At 37.6% G+C, this 14,028-nt stretch overlaps 1 protein-coding gene across 1 annotated transcript; it reads right to left on the bottom strand.

Moving 5' to 3' along the window:
* Positions 1-11,416: 11,416 nt before the first annotated feature.
* Positions 11,417-13,668, bottom strand: LOC121628113 (ecto-ADP-ribosyltransferase 4-like). Its single transcript, XM_041967024.1, has 2 exons — positions 13,545-13,668; positions 11,417-12,522 (listed from the first exon to the last, which is right to left on the bottom strand). The coding sequence occupies exons 1-2, from the start codon at positions 13,614-13,616 to the stop codon at positions 11,803-11,805; spliced, it is 792 nt and encodes a 263-aa protein (XP_041822958.1). The 5' UTR covers positions 13,617-13,668; the 3' UTR covers positions 11,417-11,802.
* Between the last annotated feature and the right edge of the window lie 360 nt (positions 13,669-14,028).

Below are 14,028 nucleotides of genomic sequence, written 5' to 3'. Positions count from 1 at the left end.
GTCGTCAACAACACAGTTCCTACAATCTGAAGAGCTTCTCAAGGTATGAGCAAAGCTGTCATCCAAAACGTGGGTTTTATATACTTCAAATATGAGTCATGAAATATGGTAATAAGTACACATTTTATCTCCTCCCATTTCTTTTGAACTACCCAAATATTTCAAAAGAAATGTCCGACTGTTCATACATCATTGTGTCCTGTTTTCTGTCTGTTTTGTTCTGTGCTGTTTGTTCCACATTTTGTATATTTCTGTTAGAGACCCCCTTTTTTGGGGGGGGATACTTGGGTAGAAAAGAAATACTCAAATATTTTGGCTATTTGCATAACCAGCACAAAACTTAGTTTAATGTTTATAATGTTTAATATTCTTTGTTTAATCAAAATAAAAACAAACCTCAAAGAAACATGTGATCGTCACAAATACAAACCTTCTGTGTATCAGAAAAACATCTGTTACCCAGTGAGGTCTGTGTATTCCACCTATTACTATTTTATTCCTGTGATTCCTGTACTGTAATTTGCTTTTATTAGCAATGTTTATTTTCCTTTGTGTTTATCCTGACCCTCCGCTGTTTAAATTTAAAAAAGTTTCCAATCAACTTGTTCTTCCCTTAGACTTCCCTATAAACCTTAAGCTTAATTTCTAATGAAGATGTTTCCACACACGACTTCTCTAAAACTCTTGTGTTAGTTTCTTACAAACATGATCTCCATGAAAAACTTCTCAAAAATGTACTTTTTCTCAGCCACAGTCTGAGGTAGTTTCCTCATTTTAGTCAAATCTCTCTCACGTTCATTAGAGGTTAATTTCTTATTTTTTATTAGGTCAATGCTTTTTCGAATAGAATAGAATAGAATAGAATAGAATAGAATAGAAAATATCTTAATTCTTCACTGAAGTGGAAAATTTTTGTCAGCTCACCATCACAACCTGCACACATCTCTAACATATAGTACTGCATAGGTGCAATAGAAACAGAAATACAAATGCAACAAAAATACATTTAAAACAGTTAAAACGTAAGCATTAAGAAGTAAAAATGCAGCAGTTCAAATTAACCTTTGTGGATTGGTCACTTTGTTGAATTATGAATGCTGATGGCATTTGGTATAAAAGACATTGTGAAGGGACCTTTAGCCAGAGAAACTCTAAATCGCCTTCTTGACGTCAGAAGCTCAAACTAACAAGACAGAGGGTGATCGTCATCTGCCAGGATTCTCTTAGCTTTCCTCTTTGTCCTTTCAAGATATTCACAAGATGCAGTTGGGATTTTCCTAAAACTTTGCCTGCCATCACCCCAATCCTTTAATTTTGTTTTTGCACCAAGCAGGGAGATGAAAGGTTAAAACACTCTGGATATGTGAGAGATACACAAGTTCTAAAAGACAGCTTAAGCATCTAAGACTGAGTCTCTATGAACATTTCTTGAAAACATGCTTTGTGTTCTCAGGAAATCTCAGCAGGTTGTCAAGAACTGTCCCAAAATTTCCACAGTTTAACAAAGACTACTCTGGAAGGTAATAAACCACCACCAAGCTCCTTATTAATGTTGCCTCTCCCAGTGTTGCCTAATCCCAACTCGTGCATCACTGGCTGGAACAGAAGCAAAGTTAAAGTAAGGTTAAAGTTACACAGTGTTCAACTTATCAAGGTAAACCTATCCGAGAAAAGAAAGTGGTGAAGCTTCCACTCTGACCTTGGTCTAAGTTGACCAGGAAGCCTAGTAAAGGTATCCATGATAGCAAGGAAGTATTCATTCCCTGTTTGGTCTTTGGTAAAAGTGTTCTTCCACAACAAGTAAAGGACAAAGAGGAGCTGGAACTGTATAATTTGGCATTCAAATCACCTGACAAGAAACAAAACTACAAAAGTAAAAAAAAAAAAAAAAAAAAAAAAAACAACACAACAGCAACAACAAAAGAAAAAGACACATTTTTGTGCATCTGGGGCCAGTAAAAATGGCCCATGATTGTCTTTTTTTTTTGGTTGCCCGAAATCAGTGGCTCTCAAACTTTATGAGTCACGACCCGCAAGATGCTGGTGTTCACAACCCCCACCCCCCACCCCCACCCAACCGACGACTTAGAGTTTATTTAGGGGCCATTCCCACGAAGCCAAATTGCAATGAAACTAATGAAAAATATTTTAGCAAACCACCCTTTCATCCCCACGAAGCCAGGGATTAGCTTCCATGAAACCGATCATGTCTGAAACCAGGTACCAAGGTGGATAGGTTTGAAACCTCCACCATCTGTGGTATTGTGCGGACAGCGTAACTACACCACTAGAGGATGTGACGTCAATGTTACAAACACATGCCAAACACAACAATAATGGCGTAAATGACCAACTGTGTTGTGGTGCTGCTCCAGACAGTCTTGGCTTGTGTTCAGCTTTAGCACCAAAATGCACGGCTTTTACAACATAGTATTGCGCTACTGTACCATCAACAGCGGGAGCAATCAGATATGTCATTATCGGTGCATGGTCTACATCTTGCTGTAGTTCTGGAGTATTACGCTTTGATCATCGTTGCGCCCCCTACAGCCTTGTAATATGTACTACAGCGGTTTCGTGTGGATGTTGAAGCCTTTCTCTAGGTGACGCCACCGTTTTGACACCTGAACCGGCTTCGGTGCCATGTGGACATAGCCTTAGTGATCAGTTGTGTGATGTACCAAATGGGTCATCTTGCAGCATCCTCTAAATGTAAGGCTGGAAAAAACTGTCAGAATCTTCATAAATAAGGAGTATATTGTGGTTTCTGGTGGTTCACTGCTGTGACAAGGCACCTACATGCCCAAATTCAGCTTTTCTCATGGAGATAATATCAAATTTAAAATTTTAAAATGGTATGTTAACTAACTTTGTTGTTTATGCGTTGATGTGTTAAAACCTTCGATAGAAGCTTCATGAGCTCATAGGGCTTCAGTGTATCCTTCCCGGAGGGTGTAAATAACCTAGTGCTCACTATAACTTTTTTTTTTACTTCCATATTTGCTGAAGTACCACTTTCCTCCACCAACCTGAATGTTGCACAGCAGCATCTATGGTTAATAAAGCACACTTCACAACTTTTTTTTCTGTCTTGATGCATCACTGTATTGCAGCATTTTGCTTTACAGCACCATGTTGAGCTAGCAATTGCATATCAACACACTAGCCCTTTGAATGCACACTGTGGCTAATTCAGCAAAGAAATCCAAGAGGATATAAATGGAGGAAGACAGAAATAGAAAGAGAATGTAGCAGAGCAAAAGAAAAGAAAATATTTTAAATCAGACTGACTTTGCTGTCTGGAGCAGTGTTTCTCAGTCCTGTTCCTCAGGATCCACTGCCCTGCATGTTTTAAAGGTAACACTACTATAATAAACCTGAATTAAAAATGAATGGCTCATTAACAGGCTTGCAAAAACTGGGGGTCTGGGGTCACCATGTAGTATAAAATGTTCTTTATTTAATTCTTTAATTATACTCCTTTATCGGCTCTATGACATAAACAGTCTTTTCCTGCCTGTCCTGGGATTTTTCCACAAGTTTATGATTTTGTTTTTATACTTCCAATTCACTTTTGGACTTTTTTCACAAGCTCACATTTTGGATAGAGTTGCTGACAATGTCAGCCCAACAATTTTTGTTTCCAACACACAACTGCCCAACCACAATGTTGGTGGGAAACTAGGTAAACAATTATTTGTACAGACTTGTGTGTCAGTTCAACCAGACATTTCCTTTTGTTTAAAGGGGTACTGTACCCAAAAATGTGTTTTTTGATCGGGAAACAACACAGAATTAATGAATTGTGATAAAAATCACACATACTGTTGATAAAATTAGTATTTCTTTAGTTTATTTTAAAAATGTGATTTTGTGGGTAAAAAATGGCTCACAACGCTCTCTACAACAACACAACACAACAACGCTAACAACTCAGACTGATACGGTTCAGGGCCTCCTTGTTCATGTGTAGCTGAGGATATTCAGGAGGAGGAAATCTTCCACCTCAAAGACGCTCTGTGGCGAAGGTGCTTTGTTAATCTCGGTTTGCATCTTGCTAGCGAGCTGAGCTGCTGTCTGTCAATCATTTCTGCCCATCTATCCCGATCCGCCCACTCTGCTCCCTGATCAAACCTCCCACCCACCCTTACAGTTTCAGGTATTTTTCAAATTCGGCAGTGAGTGGAGTTACGCAAAAAGTAGGGTGTGTAGTAACACTTTAATTTCTAATCAACATGTTATCTTAAACGACTTCTTTAAAACATTTGTGCTTAGTTTCTAACCAACATGAATTGCATAAAAGACCTCTCCCAAAATATATTATTAGCCTCCGCCTAAACTAGTTTCCTCATTTTCTTCACATATTACATTTCTCTTAGTTCATGACAAGTTCTTTCATTTTACTGTTAGATGTAGTGTTGCACATTATTATAAAACTTTTTTTATTATTATTAATTTATTGGTAATTTAAAAACAACCAAAAGGGAGAAACACACCTGCTGCACAGTTCAAATTCAGACATTGGAATACTAACTAGGTGTTGGTGTTGAGCAGGAGCTAGTCTAGTTATTAGTCATTATTAATAAGTGTCCAAGGACAATTATTAATATTCAGTAAAAGTCTTCATGAAAAACACTAACAACAGGGCACCACTGGAATAAGTTCCTGAATTAATATTTAGTATCAGTCTTGAGAGTTTGTATGAAGGCAGTGAATATGAGCACTGACTCTCACAACCAGCAGCACTCACAGTGCACACACACTAGGGTTGTCAAAAAATATCAGATACTAATCTTTGCTAAAATTTAGTACTGAGTTAGCTATCAATTCTGTAAGAGGCAGACATGAGAGCATGTATCACTTACTCTTTTCAGTGAGCTGTGGGTTCTGCTGTAGGCATCCCATTCAAAAGCACTCGCAGGCTTAGTCCTCATGGAGATTCTGGTAGTTCTCACAATTCAATGACAAGAGGTCATTGATGTATTTTGGTTCTAAACCATTCAGAGCTTTATAGACCAGCAGCAGAACTTTAAAGTTCTTTCAGGTGCAACCTCTTCAAAGCTGGATAGGTAGTGTGCCAGAAGAGGAGCAGACTGAAGCATAACACTTTTTTAAAAAAATAAAATACTTCACCATATTGAACAAGCATTTGTCTCAGAATTAATTTTATTATAACTTTAGAAATTTCAGACAGGCTTCATAATTTGTGAAGGTCAGGAAAGAAGCTGAAGTTAGCTTCCGATTGGCATGTTGTTGTGGGCTGATTGAGACACCTTTGTTTTATTAGCCTGCCCCATAACTGGTGAGTCTAAGATGCATTTTAACTTTAATTCTTTTATTATTTTAAATCCTATTTTTTACATTTAAATTCATCTAATAAATATATTTTAATGGAACAAGTCTCCTAAATTTGTTTAACTGGCCTGAGTGCTTTGTAAATTGTCTGCAGAAATTTTAGATTTCCTTGGGTGAAACTCCTGAAGGGGTGTTGTCAGACAACTACTCAAAGGTCATCCTCTGGCTCTCTCTCACTCTTCCCAACTCGCCACTTTGTTAAAGGAATATTATGAAAGAAATGTTTCAGAAACTAAGGGGAAGCATGTTCTGATGGTCCAAGATGAACCTGCCTGAAGATCCTGGCACTTTGGAAGATGAAGCAGAAATGAAGCCATCCAGGGAGCCATGAAAACCTGAGTTCCCTCCAGATTACTTGACTCAGGATCAGTAGCATCATCTGGGTGAGCATAAAGAAAATTTACCATCACTGTTTTCAGAAAGATCTGGTCACACTGATGCAATAGATCAAATTATTTTGAAAGACACAAATTCTTAATCTGAAACCTTACAAAATACCAGAGTAAATAATGAAACCACTGAAGAAGCACAAGCGATGCTGGAGATGTAACTGAACCATCAAGACGTGCGTGATCAAAGAACTTCAAATCAAATCAAACTTTATCTTTCAAGCACTTTACAATCACAAAGTAACACAAAGTGCTTTACATAATAAATAAAATTTATCTATATTAATGGATTAGATTTATATAGAGCATTGCAAGGCACGCAAAGAGCTTTATTGTATCCATTAATTATTTACTCCTCATTCATACTTGATGGTGAGCTACATGTGTAGCAACAGTTGAAGTGTGAATCGCCAGCCTTCAATTATTGGATGACCCGCTCCACTACCAGAGCCACTGATGCCCCGAATGTTACAAAGAGATAAAACACACATCTGAATTCTAGTCTCTTTCACACACAATCACACATGTATGTACAATCTCTCTTCCTATTCTACACAAACATGAACTCGAACCCCAAATTTTTTAATCTCTTAACTTAATAAATCTTAATAGAAAAAAACATCTGGCTTGATGCTGATGTGAGAAAAATATATCTTGAGGATTCCTGCTGTGTTTTACTTTTCTGTGTGCAGAACTTTGGTCAACAGTATTGTTTTTAAAGTGCTCTACAAATAAAGTTGCATTGGATCCGTCCACATTAGGAGCCAAACCATCCATGGCCACAGAGGGTGCACAGACAAGAACAGCAAAAGTAAAAAAAAAATAAATAAAAATGAAATATTCAGTTTAAAACTAAACTAAGAAAAACCCAACTCTGCTTGAGCTGTATTTCCTGTTTTGATTCTCATCCCCTGCCATTTACTAAACCTAACTTTAACTCAGAAAGGCCAGGAATATCATAACTTTAGATCTAACATGCATAAAAGTTAGTGGAAAGTACGCTTTGATGCTTCTTTCAAACAATACAGCATTTCAGATCCAGGAACGAGCCTGTCTCATTGTGCTGTTTTCCTACTCAGCATCTAAAACTTGTCCTAAGATTCAGTTGTGTTGGTCTCGGCCTCTTTTTGAGCAACAAACTGTTTGACCAAGAAAGGAAGTTCTTAACTGTGGAAAATGAGGGTCTGGCTCAGGGGCAGATCTTGGGGTAACTTCTGAATCTGTAGCAGTTGTTGTGTAGTTGTTTTAATCTCTTTAGTGATTAAAAGTGCACCTCTGTGTCAGTATTATGTGGTTTTTATTTAGTTAAATCTGTTTCTTTGGATCTCTTAGTGGCTAGTTGGTACCTATTATTGGTCATTTAGTTCTCTTTTAGTAACCCCCACTATTATCTTTCATTCTTGTTGAAATAACCTTTTAAAACATATCTACATGATCTACATGGTGTGTTTCAAGTGCTTCTTTGGCAGTTTTCTTGCACATAGATGAGCAAATAAACATAGAAGATTCACTTGTTGTAAAGAAAGCAGAGAGGCTAGTGATGAAGTTGTTGCTCATTAAGAGAACTGATGTTTTCTGACTCCTCAAATTTTTTTCTTGCAGCAGGGGTGACCTCCAGTGGTCAAAGATTAGCATAACAGGATGTTTATATATATATATATATATAAAACATAACATATATATGTAACATTTTTCGCAAAAGAGATATAAAAATGTTTTACATGGTGCATGTAGGGTTAGTATTAGCTCATGTCATTCTCAATTTATTTACATGACTACTAATGAAAAAACATGGTTGCTGTTTGTACTGAAATAAAAACACAGAAGCAAGAGACTGAAGTTTATATTTCTGAGGATGCAGCATGACTTGCTGTTAACATTGTGTTTTTGTTTTTTTGTTTGTTGTTTTGTTTTTTGTTTTTTTTTCTGAAACAGAACATTTAAAGCTGTAAGTATCTTTAAATTAGCTCCTGGTCTCATTTTTAAGTTGAGTGACATCACTTGTATGGAATAATAGGAGTGCCACAAAACAGAATAAATCTGGAAAAGAATAAGAAAACAAATGAGGAAATATATAAACAATACATAAAACAATATTCATTTTACTGCAGCCTACATGAACACGCTGCACAGATCAGATCAGAATGACTTAATGGTTGCATGCAATCATCAGCTGAGCAATGTTACAATAACCTGGAGTTCAACAGGTTGAAATGACTAGACTGACTTTGTTATTCATAAATTCAATGTTCTGTCCTGTTACATTTGATATCTAATGAATCCGATTTTTTTTTTTTCTCTCTCTTTTACCCTGTCCTGTCCAGCATCCTAACATACAGAACGGTGGTCTGTGTGTCATATTTTGCTTGACAGATTTGCTCTACCAAGGGAGGCATGTTATATACATGGCTGCCCTTGATATTATTATTATTTTTTTTTTGTAATCTTATTTTCTTTAGTCTTATATGTCAGTGCCGAACCTGACAGGGAGATAGAGGAAGAGAGAGAGAAAAAAAAGGGAGAAAAGGACAGGATTAAAATGTGGAAATAACAGTTGTCTATGCTGCCCAGAACATATCACAAAAAAAAAAACAACAACATAAACTACCACAGTACTAAATGATACCAAAAGAAAAATAGGATGATGATGATATAAAAAATTACAATAGTCATCAAACCTGCAGACAAACGTACCAACACACAAACATCAGCTACATTTAGTAAGAAGCGGATGGAGAGACGAGCACGTTTGTGAGCATGCACTTGTTAACATGCATGTGTGGCCATGCAACAAGGAGGAAATGTGTACCTGCAAGGGGGCCACGATCACGCCGCACCCCGAAGCATCAGCTGGGGACGGGGGGAGCCCGAGGTCCCAAAGGCCAAGCAGGTCCACAGAGCACCAAGCCCAGGACAGCCAAAGCAGACACAGCAGCGGCCCACCCGGACCAGAGCAGAGGGGCCCCCAGACTGGAACCCCCGGCGCGACGGGGCAGGGGCACCGGGCAGCCCAGGGCGATGGCGAGCAGGCCCAGCGGACGCCAGCCACTGAGGTGCGGGCCGCACGGAGGGCAGGCGCCCCACAGGCCCAAGGGCCACCCATTCCCCCCAGCAGAACCCCACCCAGGAACCCGACGGGGCCCGACCGCCCATGGCAAAACCACTGTGGGCCACGCCGACCCAACACTAAGGCTAGGCACCCCAGGGACCAGAACATGTCTGCAGGTCAAAAAAAAAAAAAAAAAAACCTTTTTACCCCAACCCTTACCCATTCATTTTGTCCCAGTCCACCTCTGCTACCAGATGCAGTTTTATGATCACCTAATATTGAAAAGATCTAACTCTCACCATCAGATGTGTTCTGATCTATCAGGATGACATAAATGGGATGTTGATCAGTCCCTTTGTACCTTCTCGGTGGGTTTTCTGGATTGGGCTTGTTTGACACAGCTGTTAGATTCCATCAGGTTGATTTCTGGCTTGTTTTCTAAACAATTCAGACTTTTGCTGTAGAATTATCTGCAGTGAGTCCCAAATAGCAGACAAATGACAAAGATGCATTTTTATACATTTATTTCTTGCAATAAATGGCCCATTACAGAAAGCAGCCCAGCAGCTCCATCAGGGGAAGAACAAACATTACAGCTTTGGGAGTCATTTACACACATGAAAAGGCAAAAAGAGTTGTATATGAGGAGGAGCAGAACAGAAAGGCAAGATATATATACCAGCCGCATATATATATATATATATATATATATATATATATATATTATGTATATAGATATATATAAAAATTATGTATATAGATGTATGAACAACATGAATTTACAAGGAACCCAATGAAGAGTAAGCATGAAGGTGGAAACAATAGCCATTTTTTTTTTTTTTTTTTTTTTTTTTTGAGGGGGTGGGGGGGGGTATTATTTTGGCTTTGGTGACAAGCGATTTCAACCTTTAAATAAAGAGCTGACACGTTTAATAACTTGAGTATATCAAGGGCTCTGGTCTGGACTAATTAACGCTGGCGTGCTCTGATTGGCTGGCTGTTAGGTGAAAAGCAAGTGGGGAGAGAGAAGTTAAGCTGCCTTTGTTACACAGTATGGTCGCTAGAGGGGGCCTTTTCACAGTTTGTGTGTTTTAATCCTCAGATAAGAGCACAAAAGTAAATCTCATAAGTATCTCCAGTAATGACTCTGAGGGAGAAATGATATAATGTCTTGTTAAGCATTTACAGTAGAGGCAGTAACTTGTCACCACAATCTAGGACTCAACAAAAGAGCATCAAACTGCTTTACTTCAGCTCATATGAAAGCATGATGTGTTTCCTACATGACAATCTGCTGGTGTTTATCTCTGCAGTTTGGTTATGAGATTTGAAATATGATTTTCAGATGTAAACGTTTAATCACAAATTTAGTTACCGAGGTTAAAAGAAAGTCATAAAGTTTTTAAACTTTCCTAAGCAATTACCACACTAGATATACGATATACTGAGGTAAATGATTAACATTATTAGCTTATTTCTTTCTCAAATGAACTGCACATCCACTGATGAAAATTGCTGATAATAACAAAGCAAAAATGCAGAAGCAAGAGTTTCTACTTTTACTTCCAAAGTATAGTATATATATATATATATATATATATATATATAGTTATAGGATATGGAATACCCTACTTATATATTTATAGGATGTTCATTATGTGGGATGTAGTATAAATGGTCTACAGTCATTGAGGGAATAAAACATGAAACTTTGTTTTCTAGGTATTAAAATGAAGATGTCTTCCAAAAATCTGAAAACTTGTCCTGACCCAGAATAAAAAGTATTGTAAAAGCTGTGGTTGCAGAGTGGGTGTGAAGTCTGTGTGGCTGAGGGAAGGGGAAGATTCGTTGAGTATCATCCTGAACTGAACCTGCCTGCTTTAACAACACAGCATGACATGAAACAGAGAAACTGGAATTTGTGCTGATGAGAACACAACTGTTATGGATTTTATACCACCAGCAATCAACCATATCTAGTTTAAGCATTTAGCATATTTTACCTAATATAAACCATGTACTTTCATATGTGTAGCTCCACTGGCCTGTAAAAAAAAAAATATTTCACTTTTTAAAATGTAAAAACACTGTTGCTGCATGACCATTTTACAAAGTTCATTTAGACTTTTTTACTGATAAAGAAACAGTAAAGATGAGGTCACAAATCAATACGCTAAAGTTTTGTAATTGTTTTGGGGGGGTTTTTGTGTGCATGAGTGTGTGTGTTTTCATTTTTGTGTGTGTGTGTGTGTTTGTGCGTGTTTTTTTTTTTTTTTTTTATTATTATTATTATTATTATTTTTCCTATGACACTGGAATAGTTGAGCCTATAGAAAAACGTGTTTAGTTCATCAATCTGTCCAGGCCTCCATTCATCTGATCCACCTTTGTATTAAATCCTGCCAGCTTTTTAATCCTACTCATACCACTCTAACCTGTCATTAATGACATGGTAATAGGTCTTTGGGCCCTGTGGGTTGTGGGTCGGGTCTTTGTGTATTGGGAGTGACACAGCTGTCAAGATTCCATAAAGTTGACATCTGGCTACTTTTTAGTTCAACTGAAAAAAATCACATTCTGCAGTAAATCCAGAATAACAGAGAAACAACAAAGATGCCTTTTTACACGTTTATTTCTTGCAATAAATGGTCCATTACAGAAAGCAGCCCAGCAGCTCCGTCAAGACAAACATTACAGCTGCTGGGAGTCATTTCTACACATGAATGTAGAAAAAAAAGGCACAAAGAAGTTGAGTGAGTTGCATATGAGGAGGAACAGAACAGAAAGACAAGATGTAGATATATGAAGTTTCCATTAAACTTTTCAACTATCCTGTATGAACAACATGAGATTACAAGGAATCCAATGAAGACTAAGCATAAAGTTGGAAACAATAGCCCCTGTTAACATTTTTAATTTTATTGTTTGCATTATATTTTATCTGGGTTTTCATGACAAGCGAGAGCTGAATAACATTTTAACCTTCTGCCCAGAATGAACCAGTGGATGCTATTTAAATAAGTTACAGTTCAGATTACTTTGACGTCCTGCACTCGCCAACACATAGACAGTTTTACAGTCTTCCAGCCCTTTGATTACACGTGGTGGTCTAACTATGTCTTTAATAGCGAACATCTCATACGGTGTGATGAGCACTTCTTGCTCGCTGTCATTGAAGACTGAATATCTTTTCAAATATCCACCATAGCAGGTGGTAATCCTAAAGCAGGTTTCTCTACCAAAGTGGGTCAGGTCTGTTCTGTAAGAGCTGGATGCAAAGGAACCTAAACGAATTTTTTGGTTGAGTGTTCCAGTAAATGCAACTCCAGTTCGTCTGTAGGTGGTGTGACAGCGGCGTTGAGGATTCAAGATTCTAATGGCTGTCGTCAACAGGGAATGTAAAATATGGAACTGGAATGACTTAATATAATTTTTCCTTTGTTCTCTGACTGCTGTATTAAACTGTGAATACACATCATTAGCTGTGTACACACAGATTGCTTGCATGTGATCCATGGTCAGAGCCATGTCCTCCTTGCTCCTTATGTTAAACTTCTGAACAGCACACGTTTGAGCTTTTTTCCAGGCCTGTGCATATACTCCACATGTCAGCTCTTTAGAAAACCGCTTTTTGATCTTGTCCATTGACGCTTTGTCGTTGCAGCCATCGTACATGTCATCAACCGATTGGTCAGCCATGTTTAAAGGGAACCCGGTACTGCGAGGGATCTATAAACAAAATAAAATAGAAAAAGAAGAGAGACAGTTATTGCTGTTTGGTGTTGCTGACGTCTATTTTGTGTATTTAGAAACGTGATTAAAGAATAAATGAAAATTGATATCAGATTAAGATGTTTTGTCTTCTAGTAAAGAAATGTAAGTGGAAGAACTTTTTGTTACAATATTCCAGTTATCACATGTAGATGCAAATGGAGGTGACCACTTACTAGTGCACTTACTGGATGTTAACTTTAAAATAACAACCATATGATATCTCTGTTTTCTCTTCCTCAGTCATTGACTCAAACAGAGAATCAAGGAGGAATCATTCATGTCTTATTTGCTCTCTTGATAATTGTACATCAACACAATTTTTCTGTGGACAATTAGAAGACACAATCTCCTGAATGAGAGCTTGGTGATGATGTTTTCCATTATAAGTGGAAATAATGCTATGAACTATGTTCCTCATCACATTTGAAGACCTAATTTTTATGCCAAGAACAACAGACACACATGAAAAGGACATTTTTGGTGATGTCATTGGCGACTTTGTGAACTTTAAGGAACGGCTGCTGTTGAGAGATCAGATACTACAGATATTACTTTATTACTGACACAAAGTCTGACTGCAGCTTAATGCAGTGCAGAGAAATGTTAAAAATTATTAATATTTTGCACCAGTTTACTGTAATACAAAAATGTTCTTTGTTGTTGTTTTTCCCAAACAAAATAAATACATATCAAACAGATCTACAATCAGATCTATAAAAGGGGAACACATATGCTAATTCATGCAGCCTAAACAAGTTCAAAAGCAAAAAATTAACATATGCTGTATACAAAAATGTGCTATAAAAACTCATCTGTGCCAAAGTGTCGGTTGTTCAACAATCCACCGAAAAAAAATTTGGCTTCAGTTCATTTTAATTTGCCATTTACAGCCACTCCTGGACTCTACCAACAAAACATAAAGTTGCTCAAACATGATTTTATTGGTGAAGTTTTGGAATGACTGAAGTTGAACTCACCCTCATGGAGTCCACAGAGAGCATCCAGCACAGGGTCAGACACAGCGGAGTGAAGATCATCATGTTCTTCATGTCGTCAAGAACACAGTTCCTACAATCTGAAGAGCTTCTCAAGGTATGAGCAAAGCTGTTATCCAAAACGTGGGTTTTATATGCTTCAAATATGAGTCATGAAATATGGTAATAAGTACACATTTTATCTCCTCCCATTTCTTTTGAAATACCAAATATTTCAAAAGAAATGTCCTACTGTTCATACATCATTGTGTCCTGTTTTCTGTCTGTGTTGTTCTGTGTTGTTTGTTCCACATCTTGTATATTTCTGTTAGAGACCCCCTTTTTTCGGGGGGGGGGGGGTGGGGATACTTGGGTAGAAAAGAAATACCCAAATATTTTGGCTATTTGTATAACCAGCACAAAACCTAGTTTAATGCCATGAGTAAAGGACTAGTGTGGTGAACATAATATTGTATAAAATATTCTT

The sequence above is a fragment of the Melanotaenia boesemani genome, chromosome 17 (genome assembly GCF_017639745.1).
Source record: "Melanotaenia boesemani isolate fMelBoe1 chromosome 17, fMelBoe1.pri, whole genome shotgun sequence".
In the NCBI taxonomy this organism is placed as follows: Eukaryota; Metazoa; Chordata; class Actinopteri; order Atheriniformes; family Melanotaeniidae; genus Melanotaenia; species Melanotaenia boesemani.
Note: the sequence above shows the minus strand (reverse complement) of the source record. Positions and strands in the feature narration are given on the sequence as shown.